Raw genomic sequence first — 23,339 nt, 5'->3', positions numbered from 1 at the left:
TTGTATTGGCTTTCTCTCATCACTATTTTGTTACTTTAAATGCTTTGTAATAATCTCTGCCATCTGCGCTTTTGGCTTACCATGTACCTTTCCTCCTATACCTCTCTTATCTGTAAGAGGTTGTATATTCAGGGTGTTTTATTTTCCCCCATTCTTTTTTTTTTTTTTTTTTTTGATTCACCCACACTGTCCTTTCGTCCTCTATAGGTATGCTCAGTTCCTGTCAATCATGGCACTCCTTAGTATTCTAATCCCTAGATACACACACACAGGCCCAAGCAGCTAAAGAAGAGATTGTTCTTTTCTAGTTATTGAACTGTGTATCCCATACCTCAGGCCTTTCTGCCTATTAAGATCTAAGCCCATGTTGTTACCTACGAGCTATAATGTTTTGTTCTGCAAAAGTTATTGTAACTAGTTGACTTGGAGGGTTATGAAATGAAAAGCATATTAGCAGTTAGGGGCTCTGTCAAATAGGAGGTAGATGCATAGAGGAGCAGAGGGGCAAAACCATGAAAAGAAGATTTGTCAAGAGAAAGGTCGGATCAGAAAAAGGAATGCTTAAATGGAAACAATTCGGCCTCTGGGGCTGGTGGTGCTCTCTTAATTTCTCCAGGGAAGGAAAAAAAAAGTCTTATTAAAGATTCATCGGCATTAACTTTGTTTTTCCTGACAACACCAAGAGAAAGCTTTGGGCAGATCTGATATATTGGAATGAAGCATCCGCACCCCAGTAAATATGGTAAATTTCCTGCAGAGGCCAGCACTCATCTCCATCCGTCATGAGAGCAGCATGGGCTATTCACTAGAAACAAATGTTCTAGATACAGGATGTCAAACACCAGATGATGGAAACCTCTGAGAAACCGCAGGGAGTAGGCTGGAAGCAAACAGACCAGAATGTTGAAAAGACCTCTGACCATTCTCCACAGCGGAGCATAACTTGGAACCAACCTGAAATGATGCATTTGACCTTCATAAAAGGGTAATAGATGGGCATTTAACATTAGGCCAGTCAGACTTCAGAGAACACCGGTTCTAACAAGGACCGATGATGAGGCAAAAATAAATAAAAACGTAGGTAGATAACCAGATTTTAAAAAATTCTGCTCCCCAGAGAAGGTTGAGCAGATAGTGTATTATGCATACTTGAAGAATGGTCAGCCTCTTTACAGGCTTCCATTAATTTTTGAGAATTTCTGATCACCTGGCCATACAGGCAAACTGCCCTCTGATACCCAGTCGCTGGTATAAGAAATATGCAATTTCCAGATGAGTCTTATTTCATAAATATTTGGAGACTAATACAGGCTATCTCAATCCTGATTAATTTCATTTGTTAAAAAGGACTAAAACCAAACGACAGAGTTTTATCCCCTCTCCCTTATAAAGAAATACCACCTGAAGTCAACTAGAAGACATTATCTAAACTTAGAAAATTTGATCTGTGGCTCTATCTATGATCTTTATACCTATTTAATTATCTAGCTAGCTACCTGTATTTTTAAACATAAATGTAGCTAATAAAACTCTGAATTGTAAGATCAATATTATATAAACTTGATCCTCATACATATATAACTTAGTTGTTTCTTTAGATCAGCAATTCATGATTAATGTTTAATGTATTAGATGTTCATTATATGTGACAGACATGTGATGCAAATGAGGAATAACAAATATGTGATGTTAATTATGCAAGAAACTTCTTTCCAACAAAAAAAGTACTTAGTACTACTTAATGTCACATGCAATAAAACAGTAAACTTCCAGTTAAACCGATCAGTTCTGAAAAACAAGGCACATTGTGAATCTGTTGTTTTTTTACACTAGCTTTAGACACTGATAAGATTCAATAAAAATCAACTAGATACCTACTATGTAATATACTGTGCTAAAATTTAAAAAAAAAACTGGTTTTAGTAGCTTTTTTATTTATGAATATTTTCATAGGTGCTTTGATTTATATAAAATAATACAAGGCACATGGCTGTTTCAGGTGTAGTTCAGTATATAAAGGAGGAATGGCCTAGATCAGTGTTTTTTTTCCAACTGTGTTCTCTGGAGTCTAGGAGTTCTAGAGGGCTCCCCAGGGACAAAGGGGGAGGGAGTTCACTAGTGGGCACTGCTTCTGGCACTCTGCCCTGTTTCAGACAGAGCACGTTGCACTTATTATTCTGTAGTTTGTTTGAAACCCAGGGGCTCGGATGACAGTTGGAAAATCACCCAGAGAAAAAAAATGTAGATGGGGCACGCTTTCTTGGATTTGATTTGATTTTGCAACGCTCAAGATGAAAACAGAACAAACGCGTAATGGTCTGAAACAGTATAAACACTCAACTGTACTTAGGAAGGATCAAAGGCTATGATCTCTCCCTGTAGCCATCATTTCCCAGGTTAAGTGTAGGGAAGGACGTAGTAAGCATTTGTTCGCTCCAAAAGTCACTGCCATTGAAGTTTAGAAAATGCCACTTCTACTGTGTCTCCGAGTTCATGCATCACACTTCTTTATGAATGAAACATACATTATTTTTAAAAGATGAGAGGCAAACATGTGATCTTGTGTACAAAGGGGCAGATGAAAGAGCTGGGATGGAATGAGCAAGTACTGAGTGTCCGCAAGGGAAATGTCATGCACCCCCTTTGATGTATTATACAATACGCCAGTCCCCAGTGGCTTCACCAGTTAATGTTGAGGGACGGCTATGCAAAGTCCTGGTATTTTAAATATTAATCATGCTCTTTTCGGCTAGAAAGGATAAAATTATACAACATGGCCTAGAAACGACTGAAACCTACAGGGATGTTTTTACTATCTTTGTTTATTCACTTGAAACAGAATTAATTTTATAATTAGAGAAAATAAATGAGCCACAGCTGGTTTCACAATGCACTTTGCTTTTCGAGTTCTAGCCAAGAGTCCAAAACACAACGTTAGTTCCGTTCAAATCCGCACCCATGTGCTGGACACCGACCGTACACCATCACGCTGCACTTGGCAAGTCAGGGACTACCAGGTAGACCAAGGCATTTCCCCCACCTAGGATTGTGCATTCTAAAGGAGGGATGAGATGTGGTCAAAAACAGCTATAATCAGAAATGAGAGAGAAGTGCTAGAAAAGAAAAGCAGCTAGATGCCTCGGGGACAAGAGGAGTGAGAAAATCTCATTAGTGCAATTGATTAAATTTTGTGGTATAGGTAGCATTTAAAGGTCTAAGGATCTTAGCTTTTCATTCACCGGTTGCATGCAACCTCAGGCCACTAAACTCTCTGGGACTTGGGTTCCACATCTGTTAAGTGAAAAGGCAGAATCTGAAAACCTCCCAAATCTCTTATCTTCTGATTCAGGGAGGCCAGAATTTTCCCTAAGAGAAGCTGGCAGACTCTTTCAACCACACTGCTTCCCTGTCCCCAAAAGTCACACAGACCACCGAAGCAAATGACAAGAGGAATTAAGCATATCCAGGGTATAAGGAGAAGAGGCAAGGAGTCCATAATTAAATGCTTATTTAGAAAATGCCACAGACAGTATGGTAATTAAAACCTAAACATCTGGAGAAAACACAGTGTTTAATGTGGGCATGTGCCAAGAGACCCGAAAGAATGATCAATGTGTTTTGAGGAGCTAGGATCATACTTATAGGATGAAAGTCTTGAAAGTCTCTCTCAGCAGGAATAATATTAATTAAATGGGGATCACACAGAAAGGCGAAGGGGCAGGTATGTGGAGGGGGCACAGGAAATATAAAGAACAAATACTCTCTAAGTTTTTACTTTGCTGGGAACAGAGTGTGCAGAGAATACAAGGTAGTAACAACTAAATGATTGGCTGTTCCAAGTAGGAAAAAAAAAGCACTTTTTTTCCTTCTATCTTCCAATGAATGCTACTTGGGATTTTGTATTCTTTAATCCTTGAAGATGTTAACAACACTTCGTGAGGGAAGCACAACTTTGGGGGGGAAGGGAAAGGTATTGCTGACAGATACACACAGAGTACAACAGATGCTTTCTTTCTAGGAAGAATACAAATAAACTCAGTGAGAATTTAAGAGTGAGACTGAGATTTCAGCATCAATTTCTTTCTTTCTTTTTTTTTCTTTGCTACATTTGTACGTGTATTATTAGTTCTTCTCATCACCCTCTAGATCCCAGCTGTTTTTTTCAGGTATAGGTTAAACCACCTTTTCTCATAGAAGATTATATGTACGTAGCCAATAAAACACTACTGACACTAACTTGGGATTTACCATGAACTGGGGGAGGCGGGGTAGGAGGAGTGCCCCCCCTCGGATATGGAGACGTGGTGACAGACAACTAGCCTGCCACCAGGATCCACCCATTCTTGTTCTTTGAGCCTATTTCATACATCAGAGGCCAAGAGCAGGATTCCTTCCGAGAGCGTATGCATGAGCCAGGATAAATCCTGGGAGCAGCCTTTCTATGTGTCTTAGTCGAGATTTCCTACACTGAACTATGAGGAGATTACAGTTTTTACTGTAACAGACATATTCAAGGAAAGCCGCTGTAATTTACAGCAGGCTTGCAGCAGAACAACCAATGGGCAGTCATCAATTTAAACTGTAAATGAGGGCCTGCTTTGTTCTGGACTCTGATCCCAGTAATGACCCTAACAAGCTGCCTGCAAAGCCAGGGCATGATGCCCACTGCTGGAGACATGTTGATTGAAGAACTGTACTATTCCTTACAAGAAGCTAAAAATAGCAATAAGAACATGAAGGCAAAACAGGTTTCTGGGAAGGCAAGACAGTTACCTGATGTCAGTTTTATTCCAGTGGCTCCCACTGAAGTGAAAAGCAGATAGAAATATCTGGTACAAAAGATGTTAACTTGGTAGACAGCACCCTAGAGAACTCAAAGAATTAATACAACTCTTTAAAGGAGCCTGCCTTTTCACTGGAGGACGCAGAAGTCCTAGGAGAATTGGAAGGAACGCAAATGACTTTGTTTTACATAATTAATAAAGCCTGACCTTTCCTTCCTTCTCCTCCTCCTCCTCTTCTTTCTCCTCTTTTTTAAAAAATATAAATTCTCATTGATTGGGGAAATACATTTATACTTTAAAATGTTATGCTGGTACCATCTCTTTAGTCCAAGTATGTCCCTTTGGCAGCGGAGAAGTGGGATACCTATTTCATGGTGATGAATTCACCTCATAAGGAGAAAAACTACACAAATTTACTGCTTTGTCAACTTTCTTGAATTTGTGCACCATTGTAAAGACCTCCATCGTCCTTCACTATTTCTTAAATCTATCAACATTACAGAAAGTGACCCCGAAGGCCTTGTTTATCTATAGAGGAAAAGATCCTTTCTCTTAGGTTTACCCCAAAACACTGTGATTTAAACAGCTCTGGCCCGACTCTGCTTCCGGAAGGTAACTGGCCCAGAGGAAATTGTTCTCTCACAGTCATGGGCAATGATTTTTCTTTCTCCGGAGATAGGGTCCGCCAAGTCTAGATTTCAGCTACATGCGCACGGCGCAGCACCTTCTTTCATGTCCTCCAGATAACTATGGATGAAGTAGGCAGCCTGACTGACACTGGTGTATTGACATGAGTGGATTCCACGGCAGGGCTCCTTGCTGGATTCCATCTAAGCTTGCCTTTCAGTCCTAGGAACTACATCGGGACCGGAGCATCTCACTCGTTAAGTCCTGCCGAGGCAAACAAACTTGAAGTGTCCCGATCGCCACCATATATTTTGCTGCTAAAGAAAAACCCATGCTCATGTCCGACATTCAGCATCTTATTTTTAAAAATCATATTCCTTTCCAATGGCATCAATAAAACAGAGGCGCTATCACTAGATTAGGACGATTTTCAGGTCTCTTCCAGCTATAAATCCCTTTGTTTTTGCCCACATCACTTTACAAATGAAAAAATGTAAATGACTCACACAAAGTCACCTACTAGGTGGAAGCGGAGTCAAGAGACCTTTCAAGTACAAAAAGCCGTATGTCATTTATTACTAGAATACACAATTTTTGAGGGCAGAATGCTGTCTTATTTCTCTTTGCATCCTACAAAGAGAAACTGTAGGCACTACAGTTTGTAGATTGGTAAATGAAATTCATTAAAAAATGTGAACTAGAGGAAAAATCAATAGGCCTTATAAGAATTGATTGAAAGCCAGGAAACATAATGAAATATCATTATAAAAATAAAGGATATAAGTTCAGCTCCTCAATTTAGGACTATACACAGATCAAAACTGTTAACATGCAATTGTTAATGATGGGCAAGAAATCAGCCAGTGAGCGAATGATAGGAATATTCAGGGTGTATCTCTAAGTGTAGGAGGGTGACATTATTATTTTTTTTTTAGTTAAAGTTTATTGGGGTGACAATGGTTAGTAACGTTACATAGGTTTCAGGTGTATGATTCTATAATACATCATCTATATATCACATGGTGTGTTCACCACCCAGAGTCAGTTCTCCTTCCATCACCATAGAGTTGAGGGTGACATTACTGAACTGTGGTGTCTAACACTGTGACCATCAGCCATATGTGGGCATTTGCATTTAAATTAATTAAAATTAGATGAAATATAGAATCTAGTTCCTCAATCACACTAGCCATAGTTCAAACTACTCAATAGCCCCAAGTGGTTAGTGGTTACAGTATTGGACAGCTCAGAGGAACATTTCTACCACTGTAGAAAGTTCTACTGAATACTTCTATTCATTGAGGATAATCACTACTATTGCCTCCGATAATTATATGAAAGAGGAGGAGGAGAGGGGTGAAAAAGGGAGAATAAAGTGAAAAGAAAACACTGATTAAACCTTAACAATTCTGTTTTAAATATTTGAAATGCCTTGTTTCATATAAGCCTCACAACTTTCCTCATGAGGTAGATACTGTAATTATCTCCTATTTTAAGCTTGATGACACTGCGCTTGGTGAGATAAAGTAAATCCCCATAGTTGTTCACTTGTTAATTGGTTTATCTGGGGTTTTACTCAAGCCATCTGACTAGAGTTGTCATGCAGGGACTCTGCTCCCGCTCCCCACACCAGAACGCAGGATATGGTGAGGCCAAAAAGGAACACCAACGGAGCCAGAGATAGGAGAGTCATACCACTATGTTCTCACTGGTGGCTGGGTTGCGGACACAGGAAGCAGGCTCCACACGATCTGCAATCTGCTGTCCACTTCTCTGCCACCCAGCCAGCCAACCAACCCACCCAACCAACCAACCAACCCACCCACCCCCTTGCCAGCGTTGCCACGGCAGTTATATTAATGGCTAATGTCTAATCGGTAAAAGCTGATGGCCAACCAGCCACAGCGGATGGCCATCTGATTACAGCTGATAGCCATCTACTACCCCAGCCAGCACCTTTCCACGTGATGCTGAAAGCCTGGAAACTGCTCTCCTGGCTCTGTCCCCACACTAGTCTATGCGCAACTGGTAAGCTATGCTGCTTCTACTGAAGAACTTAAAATGTTTCGAGCCAGAGGGAACATTTCCTGTGACATAAGGGGTCCTTCATCCTAATACATACCAGAAGCATTTGCGGATCTTGCTCACGGTAGTTACCTGAGTCCTAACCCAGGGCAACAAGGGTGGGACCAGGGCTTGCACTTTGGATGTGCAGCCAGCGTTGAAGATAACTATTTAGAGATGTTCTCATCCACCTTCCACAGTCCAGACAACAAAATGTAGAATGTACCCAAGGTCACTAATGGTAATGACTGACAGATGTGAAATTGGAATCTAGAAATCAGTGCTGCCATCACAACAGATTATGGCTTAGAACATATGAAAAGGACCATACTTTTCTATTTCCTTATGGATGTTGTTATCTCATGCAATTCATGTAATACCCAAAAATGTTATCAGAATTCAGAATTTAACAACACAAGTTTTTAAAACCAAGCCATGAATGGACCACCACTCTCCTTCTAACACAAATAGGTCTTTTTTCTTTAAAAGCAAATACTTTCTTCCTAAGAAAATAATATTTCTCTCTGAAGAGTAGATAAACCATCTTAACAGGAGCAGTATAGCGTAGTGGAAACAGTATGATTGCCAACCAAGACACCTGAATTCTAGTCCCAATTGTGCCCATAACTCTGCAACAGGGGAAAACCATTCCCTTTCTTTAAACCTTAGTTTTCTCATCTGCAAACCTAGGGTTTAGTCTATGATGATCTATTAATACAAGTCTCCTTCCAGCAGTGCCTCCATCCTGGCATTTGTATGCAGGTTAAATAAACTTTAGAAATGAACTTCCAACCTGCTGCAGGACAATGCAGTCACTTCAGTTCCAATTAATCTATTAATTCCATGTCAAGGGAAAATGGGAGATATCAGATGAAAATCCCATGTTTGCTTCTGTTTTGTCAAGGCTCACTCTGATTCTTGTCACCAATTGGTCAGAACTCTTACAAGAGAGACAGCAATGTCCAACCAACAACAAGTCATTCCCTGTAACTGCCTTTTGGCAATGGTGATATGCCTACCCCTCTTCCTCTTACCTGGAGTCACAGCTGCTGATCTGAAAATTACGATGTGTCAGACATTTTACCATCTTAACATCCATCACCTCATCTTTACATCTCTTAAAGCTTAACTGTAATGGATTTCTAGGTGGCTAGAGAGGTTAGCCAACCAAGACAGAAGTCACATCATGAATAAGTAGCATGCTGAATATACATTTCTTACCTTACGCTTGTTGGTAGGACACACGTAGAGATAGCTTAAAATTGTTTTCAACCCAACTTTATCATTTAGCTTCTCATAGGTTGTCCCATAATCGGTTGACCTGTAATTCAAAAGGAGCATTAATGAGGACAGAAGTATACGTCATTTGGCTGCCTGTCAGTATAATGCATGTTTTACATAATAGAATGGCTCTCAGGAGGTTTCTAAATGATTCATGTACTATATAATGATGCTTAATTATGTACACAGCAGCATCATGTGAGTGGGTAACATTTGCATTTAAATTAAATTGGTAAAAATTAAAACTCCATCTCTCTACTGCTCCTTAACGTATGCACACTGCATAAAGGATGTGGTTAATTTTAAAAGATTAAGAGATGACAGTGTCCCTTGAGTTGATCAAGAAATGAAGAGTTTTTACTTAGATTTGACATTTCCAAACTTTTGCTTTAACTTGGCACAGTGGAAAAGCAGGTTCTCCTGATTTATCTGCAAATTGTTTTTTCTTTCATGAGTCATAGAATATATGGTGGGTCAGCCTCTTCAAAGGTCATTCAGTCTTTTCCTATTAGTTAAGATTAAGAAAATGTCTTAATAATATGTAAAATTTCACAGTCCTATTCAGTGGCCTTTTCCAGGGGTAAGCAACCTGGCGTTGGGGGGACATTAGTTCTTGACACGGACCCTGTCTTTTTGGAGATTCTCTCATCTTTCTCTAGCCATTGCTCAATAACTTATTAGTTCAAATTGAATAAATAGGCATTAATCACCTTATCTATAAAAGTCTATTATATATTTTAGAATTGTAATCTTATTAGATCATCATTACAACCATGTTCGGTAGAGAATAATACCTGTATTTGAAGAAAGTAGTTGAAAGAAGTGACCTATTCAAAGAAAACCACTGAAGTGGCCAGCTAGAATCAGGTATTCTGGCCCTAAGTCATATGTTACTTACATGACACCAAACCTTTTTTTATTATTATTATTAAATTTATAGAACAGACATAAAAATTCCTCTCAGCCTTCTTTTTATGTATAGGAGATTCCCAATGCAGTTCATTCATTCTTTCGTCTTTGTAGAGCTCCTAAAATGCACAAGGCCCTGTGCTAAGTACTCATATACAACACATCACCTCTATTCTCCAGAATCCAACAGATTTACTTGAGAGGCAGACATGTAAAGTTATAATACATTAAATGCAACGATACAGATAAAAATTAATAAGGTTTAGAAAATAAAGTATTCTAAGTTCAATTAGAAAGACACAAAAATTCATTTCTGATATTGATAAAAGTTACAAATTCCTACAGGCCAAAAAGACTAAATAGAAGAAGTTCATGTTAACAATCTCATCCCCATGCGTTAAAAACCTATTCTGGACCAGGCATCAGAGCAAGAAAGCTGTGTAATGTGATTCTGGAATTAAGTAATTAAGAATTTATTCTAGCTGGGGACCCAGGGCATTTTCCCTCTAAACTTTATATATATACACACATGCATACATATGTAAATATTACAGATAACATTGTATTATCACAATTATATATCGTTATATAATATATAATATATCTACATATCTGTATATATTATAGTCAATACTTTACAGATTTTAGATGATACTTCAAATCACTGAATATTGGGCTGTTATGCAGATCTTTTGGGAAGAACTATGGTCCTTTAAAATGGAAAATGGATAGGACTTTAGAAAAGGGAGGTGGTAAGAAGTCATAAACTAGAAGGTACCATATGTAATGCAAACATACAACCAGCTTTCTTCAATAGAATTACGTGCTCTATCCCAGTCAAAGAAACATTGGCTTGCTATCTAAGAACACTTGAAGAGCATTCCAAAATTTTTTCAAAGAGGCCTTATCTATGGACCACAACACATTTCTTTAAATCCTCCTTCCACATCCATATTTTTCTCCCCAAACTCATGCCAATGTGAAATTTCCTCCTACTGTCTAAGAAATATCTGAGACTTATTTCCTTACTCAGTCCAATCTCAGTGTTTGGCAATTTTTCCCCTATTGTTACCCTGGTCTTACTGGAGTTAAGTAAGAAGGAAGAAGGCTATGTAAGAAGTTTCTCTTCTTACTAGGACCTGTTTGTCTCCAAAATTTCACTAGCCTTTCTCTATCTCCCTTTATTGAATACCTTTTTGTATTCATTATTCTGAACAATACTTCCAAATTTAGGAACAAATACCGGTAGATGCAAAAATCTACCGGGGGAGAGGGGTTGATGGGAGTAGGACAAAATGTGCAAACACAGCTACCCTAGTATTTTTTTTGTCTAGTGATAGGTGGAAATCAGTAGGACTATGGTGGAGATAAGCAAATGGTTCACTTTTCCTAGTGGAGTAATAGGAAAGGAAGCTAGAGAAGTCTATAAAAAGGTGATGATTAGTTTTTTAAAATAATTGCTATTAATTTGATCCCTGACCTACTCATTGAATATTTCTACATTCAATAAACACATTCTACAGGGGGAAATAAGAATTATAAGGATTCTACATGAAATCAGCCCCATTTGTGTAAGAGTGTGTGTGTGTGTCTCTTTAACTAAAATCCCAATATAAGATGATTGATAATGGAGTAGCTCAGATTTATGTTAGCACCTTTTTTTTTCCCCCAGAGAGCTTACACCATGTTATTGGACACTTTTGTCTTATTATAACATCACCAATCCAGATCCTTCAAGGTATCTGCCACAACTTTTTGTGCTATCTCTTGCCCCTTGATTATTCAAAGCTCAAAAACTAAATCAAAATGTGTTAATTATCAATTCCAGCAAAGTTACATGTTTCAACATTACGGCACTCTAATAATCAAGACAGTAAGAGAAAAATGCAGCATCTCCACAAACCCAAAACAGCACAGACTAGCAGTGACCCAAGGTTGTCCCACAAAACTAGAATTAGCTCGAGTGTTGACATGTATCATGGGTAAAACTAACGTTAAGCTGGGATACATTGATACAATGGTATAGGAATGAAAAAATCCACCACTTGCAAGCCAGTTGGTAAATATTTATCGCACTAAAGTTCTCTGAGCAGCACTTGTGCCAGCCTGACCACAGGGCCTCTCCCCTGGAGACTCCCTAGATCCTCTTTAACAGTCCAACGACCAAAAGATTGTGGGCTGGCACAACAGAGGTCCTCAAGGAACTTGGTCCAACCCTAAGAGGAGCACCTGTCCTGACTGGTCAGTGTCTAAGCCAATCCCAGTGAAGGAGACAGTGACCTTGGAGGAGGCACTGCACCCTGGAAGGTAATTCTTAGTGTCCATCTGCAAACCTTCTTCACAGCTAACAGATGCTTCCAGTATCTTCGCACGGTCAACTGTGGGAACTGCAGTGTCCTAGGGACGTGGGCTCTGAAAGAGCGGAGCAAAGACAGACAGTGGAGCAGCTAAAGTGCTGGCTGTTAAAATATTTTCAGTATCATCCCTAGGTATGGGGGGGAGTAATGCTATCCAAGATCAAAACGATGGTAGAGAATGCTTGATTAAACAACATTTGATGTTCCTTTATTTCCGAACTTACCAATTTCATTATTCTTATACGTATACATATATTTTTTTATTCTAATATATACCGTAAACCTCTTAAATGCATATGCCATATAGTATTTTCCAAATATATTTGGTTATAGGATTCATTTTTGAGGGGTACATAATGAAATTTGTGTTCTTAACAACATACCTTGAGGAACACGATATCAAAGATTTAAAAAAGAAAAGAAAGATGATGGATCTTGGCTTCATAAGAAAAGGGGAACAATAAAACTGCTTAAAACAAATCAAATTTGCAAATGGAAATGCCAGCCTACACTAACCACACAGTGACTATTCCTGTAAAGACAAAAATCAAAACATAAAACCTGAAACAATCTTTAAAAATTATGCGTCACACAAAATCATAGACATACTTAAGATATAACATGAGCAGCCTTGAGTTCTCAAGCTGTATGATTTTTCAGAACAATCCAAAACACGCATTTTTTTTTCAATTGTCCCCCCCACACGTGAACTTATCTACAGATGAAAAAGAGAACTTCTGTCAACACCTATGCTGTACGAGAAAAAGCTAAAAGCTTAAAACATAAGCATTCTAGGGAAATAAATATGAAAGTGATTAAATCAAGGCTTGCCTGTTTTCCCTTCCGATCCTGAATCCTTACTTTACCCTTTTACAAACATCTCTTAAATAGTGACTTTTAGAATATTTGAAAGTGTGTCTTCATCTATTTACCATATGCACAGAGCTAACCTGAGTTGCTGTGAGGGGCAGAGGAACCACCGTCAAAGACATGGCGACTGCCTTTCAAGAAGTTAGGGTCTCTTTGAGATGGCAATCTCCCATTACATTCGAAGAAAAAATCAATGCAAGCCATGACTAGTTTCTACAAAGAGTGGCAGAAATAAAATGTGTGACCGGATTTCCTCTTTTATAATCATATGCCATCAAATGAAATAATAAGCACAGAATCATTTGTAAACTAAATTAGACCATAAAAAGTGCTGAGCACAATGGCTGGCATATAATAAACAATTTTCTAAATGATAGCTGTTATTCAGTTTTTCGTGCTTTTTGTTTTGTTTGGTTTTGGTTTTTGGATTCTTTGCCCAACACTTACGAAAATCTGTATGTAACATGAACCCTCAGGGAAAAATCTCAACCACTGAAAATGACCGAGATTTAGTTTGCTGAGAAGATATTCATGAAGTTATTACTTCCTTTAAAAATGTAACCAAATTTAGACTATCATATTTTAAAGGCTATGTGCTAGTTTTGTGTGGGAGTTGGATCAGAGAGGTAAGGGTAAAAACGGAAATTTGAGAGTTAAAGATTCTGCACTCTGCTTCTATAACATGAGCCAGGATTCCATTGCTGAATAGACTACTATGCTTAAGAAACTTAACAGAAACTAAAAATGAATGTTTTCTGGGTACACACATGATCTCAGTTCTTTCCACGCAGAATCCCAGGAAATGGACACTGATACTATCCAGATGTTACAGATAAGGAGGACCCAGACACATAACCGGCCTATCCAAGGCCAAAGAACTTGCAAGATGCAGCCCTCACTGAGGCTGCCACTTCAGAGCAGGCATCTTTAACCCCATGCTGCACGTACTCTCTCCAAAGCTACAAGAGGGAAAGAGAATATATTTACAAAACCTAGTTTTGCATTTCTCAGTAAAAGAAACATGAGCTGAAATTGTTCAAAGTTCTACATGGCGTAGACCAAAAGCTGGCTCTTCATATCAGGTAAAAGGACAGAGGGCCTGCCAGGGAGGATCACTTTTAAGAAAAGTATAAGCACAAACTCTCAGAACAACCTAAGAAGAAAAGAATGTTTGTCATTGATCTGGTCTACCCTGGCTCCTGGGAAGCCTAGTAATACGGACAAAGTGAATGATTCGAGATGTTTCATGAAGGTTACCAAGATGCCACGGCCGAACAGAACTTGAAATCAAACAGAACTGGACTCAGGCACTCGCTCGCTAACTGAGTAACGAGTCAGTGCCCTGGTTTCCTCAACAAATCAACTCCAAACTTGCTATGTCCAAGTTGCATTTACATGTTTATCTATCAGATTTACAACATAATTGTGAGATGGGCAACCCTTAAACCCTCTCTTTTTTCCTGCCTGCACCCCCAGCCCTGCCCTCTCTAGCCTTGTTACTCCCTGTACTTGGAAAGCTCTTTCCCCAAATACCTGGACAGACGGCTCCTCACTTCTTTCTGGACAATGGTCAGGCTGTATGCAATAGCAACCCCTCCCACTCCCCCAGCACACTCGACCCTCCTTAGCCTCTTTTTTGGGTCTCTTTATGGTATATTTATCACCATCTGATACATCTTGTTTTTTGTTATCTGTCTTCCCCCACCAGAATGTAAGCTCCATGGGAGCAGGAAAAGATGTCTATTTTGTTCACTGCTGGCTTCCTAGCTCTCAGAAGAGCAGCCCGGACACAGCACGTGCTCACAATTTGATTTTGACCAACTGGCTGGCTTAATGGATGCTTGTTCTTCTTGTGTGGCCCACTGGATTTCTAATCAGTCAATTTAAGAAGCTCACGCTGTCTGGCACGAACTACTGCAGTCCCTGCTAGCAGCTGTGTGGGATGATGTGGGATGAGGCTGGTGGGCACATTCCAAGCTTTTCTACTTTTTAATCAAGAAACCTCTGCCTGACATCGATTTCCTGACGACTCCAAGTACCATAAGGGCAGTGAGTGAATACATCTTTGTTCCCAGTCCCCAGGACAGGGCTGGCATATAGCAGGTGCCTTCTGCATATAGAAGGTGAATGGATGCCTGATGCTTACTGGACACACTCTTTGAAGCAGGGATGAGCCAGGCTACTTCTTCAAAAGAATTTAGAAAGGATCCAAATCACCGGAGCTCCTACTTCTCCACCTCCAGGTCCCAGAGAGGAAAGGTACCCTAACCCAGACACAGCAAGTCACACTGCCAAGGTCATAAAGACTAAAGGAGGGGAGCGTGGGGACAGGAAGCACTGCAGCATTACTCAAGCCAGCACCAAGAAGACATCCTGAAAGCGGAACAGAGTTCACCTCTAAATCAGGCAGCTGCAGCTTCTGTGTTTTGCTTCTTTCTTAAAATCATTAAGAGCTGCCACTTTCATTACTCCTAGTGCATTTGGTGGCATAAAAATAGCTTCTAAAGCCAAAGGCACAGGAGCTACATCGCAGACTGCTCCTTCATTACATAGGATGCATGAGGTTAAAGCAATGAGAATAATCTAGGGTTTGGAAAATGTTTGTGAGTGAGTTGACATTTAAATAACTTCATTATCATTCATTGACAGATACATTTTTTTATCCTGTCAGTGCCATTGATATTTCTATTACCATTTTATAACAAACCCCTGCACATTTTAAATACAGTTACCAGATTCCATTAGTCTACCCACTGTCAAGAAAATATCTCCAAATCCATTTTCATAATACCTCGAGAATATAATAGGCGAGCTGCATCAAACGATGACGTGGCGCTGAAGGAAACTGTCTCCGGCTTTCTAAGGATTCTGCTCTTCTGAAATACGTTCGCCTGTCAGCCTAAACATATAATTTAAATGTGCTGCTGAGATGTTAATGGTGCATCCTGAATCGAACAAGCTTCCCTCTGTTCCGTGGAGTCCCTGAGCTTCCCAGATTAACTTGCAGAATTAGAGGGAGAGGAGGTTTTAAACAGTGGGATTAGGGGGAGGCGTGTCAATGAGCTATAAAGACATTTCCACTCCACCATACATCACAGAATTTGGAATTTGGAATTCTTTTTTTTTTTTTTACTATAAAGGATGGGTACCTATGTGTTAACAAGCTGTAATGTTCTCTCTCATCTTTCTGGTCTTTCTGTGCCACTGTCCCTTTCCTTGCTGCACATCATGGTGTGTCGTTGATGGTTCCATCATATAAGGGTTTGAGAACAGAAACTTGATCGTACTTGACTGTGACCGTACGCACATTGCTCCATGGAAAAGAAGGCAATACAACATACAGCCCATTGGTACACACATGCCATGTACTCCTGCTGCAGGTAAAGTTGTTGATCTATACTACAGATAATATTAAGGACAAGGATTACCTTCACCTCGGAAATATCTTCCAGTTTATTGTCTAGTATAAAAATAGCCAAAATTGGCACTGATACTTGGATCGCTACTTTGCTGGAGGAAGGGAGGGCAAATTAATTTAAGCAGAGGTCTCCTGTTCAGCTTTTTCAGAAACAGGTACAAGGAAGAGTATTCTCTTTAACTGTGTGATATCCATGAGTTCCTTCTGACACACACACACACACACACACACACGATTGTCTGTCCTCATTAGCTCTTATTTGTACCCTCCACTTCAGTTCTACTTCCATTCCTGGGCAGGCCACTACCATCTCTGCCATGGCTAGAACTTGTTACAGTAGCACAGGTCTGTTTCTTCTTACAGATGCAACCTCTCTCATGCCTCCGTGTCCTTGCAAATCCAATACCCCTGCTAACAGACAAACTGATAGTGGTGGCGAGGGCACAGAATCCTTTTCATCTTTCAAGATCCCACTCGACAGTCACCTTCCCGGAGATACATGATAATGCCAGTTGACAATTGGTCTTTATTCTTCTTCTACAACATCTCAGACCCCTCTACATTGAAATTGTCAACAATGCTCACAGTTTTCTGTGCTAATAGACTATGTTCTCTGAAGACAGGACTAGTTCACACTTATCCTTTCACTCGTTTTTCTACCCATCAAAATTAATCTGTATACCCAAAGGCTGCACTTAACTCTTCCTTCTTTCATGGCGCTTTCTCACATCCCTCTGCTACATGGAACGACCCTCTCCTTTATATCCCATGTAATGCATTTGAACCTCTTCCGCATATTTTTTTTATACTGTGCCACACATTACCATTTATGGATCTGATGTCCCTCACCTGACAGCCATCTACTAGAGAGAGAACGAGATACATTTCCGCTTGCTCTTCTCTCCCTTTCTCCACTGTTGTAGCCTCTTCTAACCATCTAGAGGAGCTCAGGCAATGTTACTGACTGAACACACTACTCTGAAATACTCTCCTCTATTATGAGAAGATAGAATCTGAGACACTTCACAATTGTTTTCTGCATTTCTTTTTGGAGGGTGAGGAGGCAAGAAAACTCCAGGGCTCCCTGCTGAGTTTGTTAGGCAGAAGTAATTATGAAACATAAATATAAGATAAATTTGGGGCTTACTTAGGCAGAACTCATATAAATGTATATGGAAAATGTATTATGTATTAATTTATTAAAATATTGTATGTAAATATAGCAAAGAAAAACATAATATGCATTGATCAGTTATACAGGTGAAGATAAATTTAGAAGGAGAGGGGTATGTCTGTTCAGTTTTATAAAGGGTTTTCCCTTTTGATATAACCCTAATCCCCAGATATTTTTGATCCAACACAAAGAACTTCCATCATCATTGCTAAAGTCACATCTTAATAGGATGCATTACCCTACACTCCGAACTGACTGTGCCAAATAGTTTATGAACAATAATAGTGAGCATTTATTGAATGCTTAAAGCATACCCAACTCTGGGCTAACAAGAACTTCACAAGAATTACCTCACTTAATTCTCATAACACCCTATGGGTTACGCACTGCTATGATCCACATTTTATAGGTGTAGAGACTGAGACTTCAACAGGATGACCAACCCAACCATGGCCACACAGCGGTAACAGTATAGTAGGGCCTGCATTCAAACCCTGACAGGTGGTTTCCAAAGCCAGCCTACTTAATACAGAGACAAGATGGCTCATCCATTTAAATACTGTACTTGCTACAGAAAGGTAGAGTAATTGGTCTGGAAAGAAATGGAATCTTCCAGTGGAGGTCCCAGAAATTACATCCCATGCCTCCCAAACAATGAACCACCACTGTTTATCACATCTGCCGATTATCCTCCTCTAGCCAACTTTCCATTTGAATGTAGATCCCAGTCCAAGCATTTAATAAAGCAGATTCCAAAGGTGCTGATGGTACTAGGGACCAGTACAGACTTTCCCTTTAGTTGTGAAGAATGTTCTGTACAACACATGAAAATGGCATAAATGCAAGGTCAGACAATTAAGTTACCAAACTCATCCTAGAAAAAGTACTGCATACCTCATTGCTGAATATCACTACAGTCACCTTCAAAGTACTCCCCTTGGGAAGCTATGCACTGACACCAGCACCTAGTCCACCCTTCAAAGCAATTTTGGAACTCTTTTTCTGGAATGGCCATCAGAGCTGTCGTCGTATTACCCTTGATATCCTAAATGTCATCATCATGTCTTCCTCTCAATATTTCCTTTATCTTCAGGTAAAGGAAGAAGTCATTGGGGGCCAGATCAGGTGAGTAGGGAGGGTGTTCCAATACAGTTATTTGTTTACTGGCGAAAAACTCCCTCACAGAGAGTGCCGTGTGAGCTGGTGCATTGTCATGATGCAAGAGCCACAAATTGCTGGCAAAAAGTTCAGGTCGTCTAACTTTTTCACGCAGCCTTTTCAGCACTTCCAAATAGTAAACTTGGTTAACCGTTTGTCCGGTTGGTACAAATTCATAATGAATAATCCCTCTGATATCAAAAAAGGTTAGCAACATCGTTGAGACAAGTTTACGACCTTAATTGTCAGATCTCACATATATATCTCCCTGTTTTGGAATCCTTATTATAGAATGAATTTAAGCTGCAACTGCTCATTGTCATGTGCTAGTTCTGCCTGCATGCTGCACTCTCCTCTCACATGGCACGCTGGTTCGCTAAAGGAGCACCGTGGATAGCTTGCCTGGAAATATGCAAAATTAAGGAAAACATTGATCAAATAAAGCCAGTGTTACTTGGTCTTCCTAGCCCTTCAACCAGAACACACAAGTGAAAATTACGAAAAATGAATTCTGGAAGCAGAAGCAACTAAACATTTAGTAGCAGCAATAGGATATATTAAATGGATCCAATTATCTAAGTTGTAGAAGTTGCTTTCTGGGTGTCATGTCATGTTGTTAAGTTTTTTTCCATCGATGATGGGAGCCTCGGCCTCACATGATGGTACATAAATTGAGCCTTTGCTGCCTTTAGTTTTCTAAAATTGAAGTGAAGTAAAAAAAAAAATAAGTGAATTACTTCCTCATAGGTAATTGGAGAACCAGCTGATCTCTAGCCTTGATTGTAACATTCAAGCTTTCCTGTAGCAGGAAGAGTGTTGGGGAATACTACACTGGTAATGAGAGCTATAAGACATTTCTGATAAGTTAGGTTTAGTGATAAATGTCATCCTAAAATTGTAGGAGACAACCAGGCATTGGAGTATGTATATCCTCTCGGTCTGTTACATCCTGTCTATCTTCTATTTAGCTCCTTTCAGGGTAAAATGATTAAGCCTGGTCAGAAAACATGGTGTGTTCATTATTGCATATCATTGCAATGTCTGATAATATCACCTTTTAAAATTTTTGGAACCTATCTATTACTTTGAGGAAAGCTAAAAATTCTAGAATGTTAAGAGCTTCAGTAAGGTCTTAGATGATTCCATTGCTGTTCAAGTTAAAAAAAAAAAAGTGGGAGAATTTAAGCCCTAGTCTAATTATATAATAAGCAGATATGGATTTATCCTCATTGAAACCCTGTTTTCCACCCCAACCTACCCCTACATGCACCGTAGTTCCTCCCTTTTAGTAACTCTTTAACACTTTGACACAACTTCTTGGGATCAATAAAGTATAGTTTCCACAGAATACAATAAGTCCAACCATACAGTTCTGCAGATGAAGAGGCTGGGACGCAGAATAAAATAAGTCAAACATTCAGATGACATCCAATGAAAAGACAACTCAAGTTTTCTTATTCTTGTGCTCTGACATTTCTCGCAATTATAGGTTATCAAATATGAAAAGGACTTTCATCTTATCAGAGAAAAAAGTAATAAAGTCTAGCCATTTGATAATCAATATTGCAAGAACAGAATGCAATTCAGTATGTGAAAAAGTTGATTCTCCTCCAAAACAAAAACAAGAACTAGAGAGTTAGCTGTGTAAGAAACTGCACACAACTACACTTTAGGATCACACAAAACTGAAAGTTATGGTTACATTTGGGAATGGGACCAGGATTGGGGATGGTAGTCAGTCAAAAAGGATGTTAACGATAAAAAAGTACATACAATGCTTAGAGAATGTATCCCAGAATCCTTCATGGAACAGAGATTTAAAAGAAAAGCCCAGGAACACTTCAGTCATTAATCTTTATCCCCTCCAGTCTGCATGCAGTGACACCCACAGATAATACTGTTTCACAAAATCTGGATGGTACAGCTGACTGGGGATGAAGTTCTAACCTACACCATCACTCCGGACCACATGACATTTGTCTGCAAGTACCCAGGAGAATTGCCAGGACCCAGTGCCCTTAGCTTTTCCCATTTTATTTAAAAAGCAAAGAAATCCAGGAAAAACTGGCAGTCCTATCCACATTTCACTATACTCCCATCTCTGAATTCTTAAAGGCTTCAAGATGAACCTGGTATTAACTAAAACACTCAGAACCTTCTTGGCTTGCCTCTTTCCATGGCCCTGGTGGGTGGCACCTGAATACTCGGTGCTACAAAATGTTCACCAAAGGTCCAAGCCTGACTCTCAAAACCCGGCATAATATGTGTCCTCTGTGAAGCTAATCTAATTATTAGAAATGTAGTATAGCAACATAGTATGATAGTCCATTCATTCATTCATTCAGTGATTGATTATGTTGTGTCTCCTATATTCTAGGCCTTATTCTGGGTACTGGCAATAAAACAGAGAAAGGAAAAAAAATTAAAAGCAAAAAATTTTAAAAATTAAAAAAGATTAGAAACAGCGTTGCAACAAATTCACGAACGGAACTGTCAGACCTTGTATACACATTGGGCTTCAAGGATCGTAGTAAATCATATTTGAAAACCAGATTTCATTCTCCCCAAACATCACAAAACACTGCTTTACAGAGGTGACTCGCTGTCATATTGTTTTGGAGAACTCAACTTATTTCTGAACAGAACTTATTTCTGAAACCATGGTCCAGATTCATTCTAAAATATTTTTGCCCTGTAACTTATTATTATTTATCGCCTCCCCCGCAAAAACAAACAAAAAAACAAACAAAAAAAACCCCCTAAAACACCCAAATTCATTTTCTACACACTTCCCTACTTTTTTGATTCCTATTCTTTCAAACTATATTTCTCTCATTCTCTCAAAAATGACATGCCCTCTCCTCCATTAAGCAGCGTTTTCAATTTTCAATAGCTGGCTCCAGTTTCTAATTGCACCAATAACTCCTTCAATTGAAAGCCTATACACGTCTCTCCCTTGAGAACATTTAGTGTTTATATGCCTAGCTTACAAGAAAAGCGGTTTGGGGTCACCCTTCCAATAGGATTCCACGCCAGGGCTTGTCACAGTAATGGGCTATGAAGTTGGCAATGCAGGCTTTGCCAATGACCTGCTGAGTGACCTTGGGCAAGTTGCCCAACCTCTCTGAGGTGTTCTTTAATAATGTTGATTGACCTTACAAGGTTGCTAGGAGGAATCACTAATCAATCTGATTGTGAAACATTTAGTCAATACAGAGTGCTTTATAAATATTTACTAATATACAATGAGCTCACTGCATCTGAGAGCCAAAAGATTTGCATAATCACAGAAAACCCTGTCTGGACCCCAGCATAACAGTCAACATTAGGTCTGAAATGGCTCTTTTCTCTTAAAATTTAAGGATACCATCATTTTGGGATGGTTTAGGTTTTTTATCCTAAGAGAGGGAAATGTATCAGATCAGTGAAGTTTCAGTTGCCTACCAGAGCCAGTATGTTACCAAGAAAGACAATCAATCCTACCAATAAGACTGCTTGATATTTTCCTATTTACATAAGAATGAAAACAAAGCAGTGTGCTGCTGTAAAAAAGTGATTGGATGGCCTTAGAAGGAGTCTCTGAGCAGATGAAATAAGCTGAGGAGGGAGGTGCGTGTATCCTGGGAGCGGAGGAAAGTACGAGTGCAAAGCCTTAGGTGTGTTTGAGGAACCACAAGAAAGTCCTGTGCCTATAGCCTAGAGGCTGATGAATAGAGAGAATCAGGTAGGGGCTAGCTCATGTAAGGGTTTCCTTGGAGTATAAGATAAGAAGATTGGATTTCCTCGTATGTGAGATGGGAAGGCATAGGAGGGATCTGATCAAGGCATGTCAGAAACTGACAACATTTTTAAAGGATCATTTTGGCTGCGGAGAGGAAAACAAACTAGAGAACGGCAGCAATGGAGAAAGCAGGGGTACAGTTAGGTGTCAAGGTTAGCTTGGACTAGGGACATAGGCCAGAAATACCTGGAGGCTATCATCGGGTTACCATTTGCAGCAAAGCACAGTCATCTAGAATTATTTCTATTAATGATTCATAATAATTTCTATTTTGAATAACATTTCTAGTTATCATTTATAGCAATTTCTTCAACTTAAGCTCTTCTTTAGCATACTCTTGATTCAGTGCCCAGTCCTTCCTTTCCACTTAGGGCTGGGCCATTCCTGAGACACTGGTTACTAATACACTGTAAGGAGTGTGGCTTCTTTGACATTGATGGTGCGGTTTTTATAATCAACATGAATAATTCAGCAGCGTAGTAGTTGTGCTTTATTATTATCGTTTACTTCAACTTGAACTATAGTTTGAGAGTTATAGACTTTTTTTTTTAATCAACAGGAGCTCATCCATCATTCTGCATCCCAAAGATCTACCAGGTTATGAAATTTGCTATTTATAACAACGATTGTGATTCAAAATGAGAATCAATATTTTGTTCCCCTGACATCTAACCTTAGGTCAGGCACAGGATCTACAGATGGATTTTTACAGGAAGTGATGTGAAAGCACATAGCTGGAGATTAATGCCAGAGTGAGGGCTCAGGGCAATGAACTCTCTGGCTGCTTCCCAGAAGAAAAATGGTCAGTAATATGGACTGTGTGTCAAAGCGGCACAAGGGGATGGCAGAAAAATGACAGACAGGATGCCCCAACGTTTCCACATCGGGGTATAGGGACCTAATTCTCTCAAAATGA

At 39.4% G+C, this 23,339-nt stretch overlaps 1 protein-coding gene across 3 annotated transcripts in view; it reads right to left on the bottom strand.

Annotated features, from left to right (window-relative positions):
- SORCS1 (sortilin related VPS10 domain containing receptor 1) overlaps nt 1–23,339 on the bottom strand; it is a 467,290-nt gene that overhangs the window by 213,329 nt on the left and 230,622 nt on the right. For all 3 annotated transcript variants that reach the window (XM_033130825.1, XM_033130827.1, XM_033130826.1), the window contains exon 3: nt 8,697–8,796. In XM_033130825.1, coding sequence (XP_032986716.1) covers nt 8,697–8,796 — 100 coding nt within the window. The remainder of the gene's footprint in view (nt 1–8,696; nt 8,797–23,339) is intronic.

The sequence above is a fragment of the Rhinolophus ferrumequinum genome, chromosome 16 (assembly GCF_004115265.2).
Source record: "Rhinolophus ferrumequinum isolate MPI-CBG mRhiFer1 chromosome 16, mRhiFer1_v1.p, whole genome shotgun sequence".
Lineage (NCBI taxonomy): Eukaryota > Metazoa > Chordata > Mammalia > Chiroptera > Rhinolophidae > Rhinolophus > Rhinolophus ferrumequinum.
This window is presented reverse-complemented; position numbering and strand designations above follow the sequence as displayed.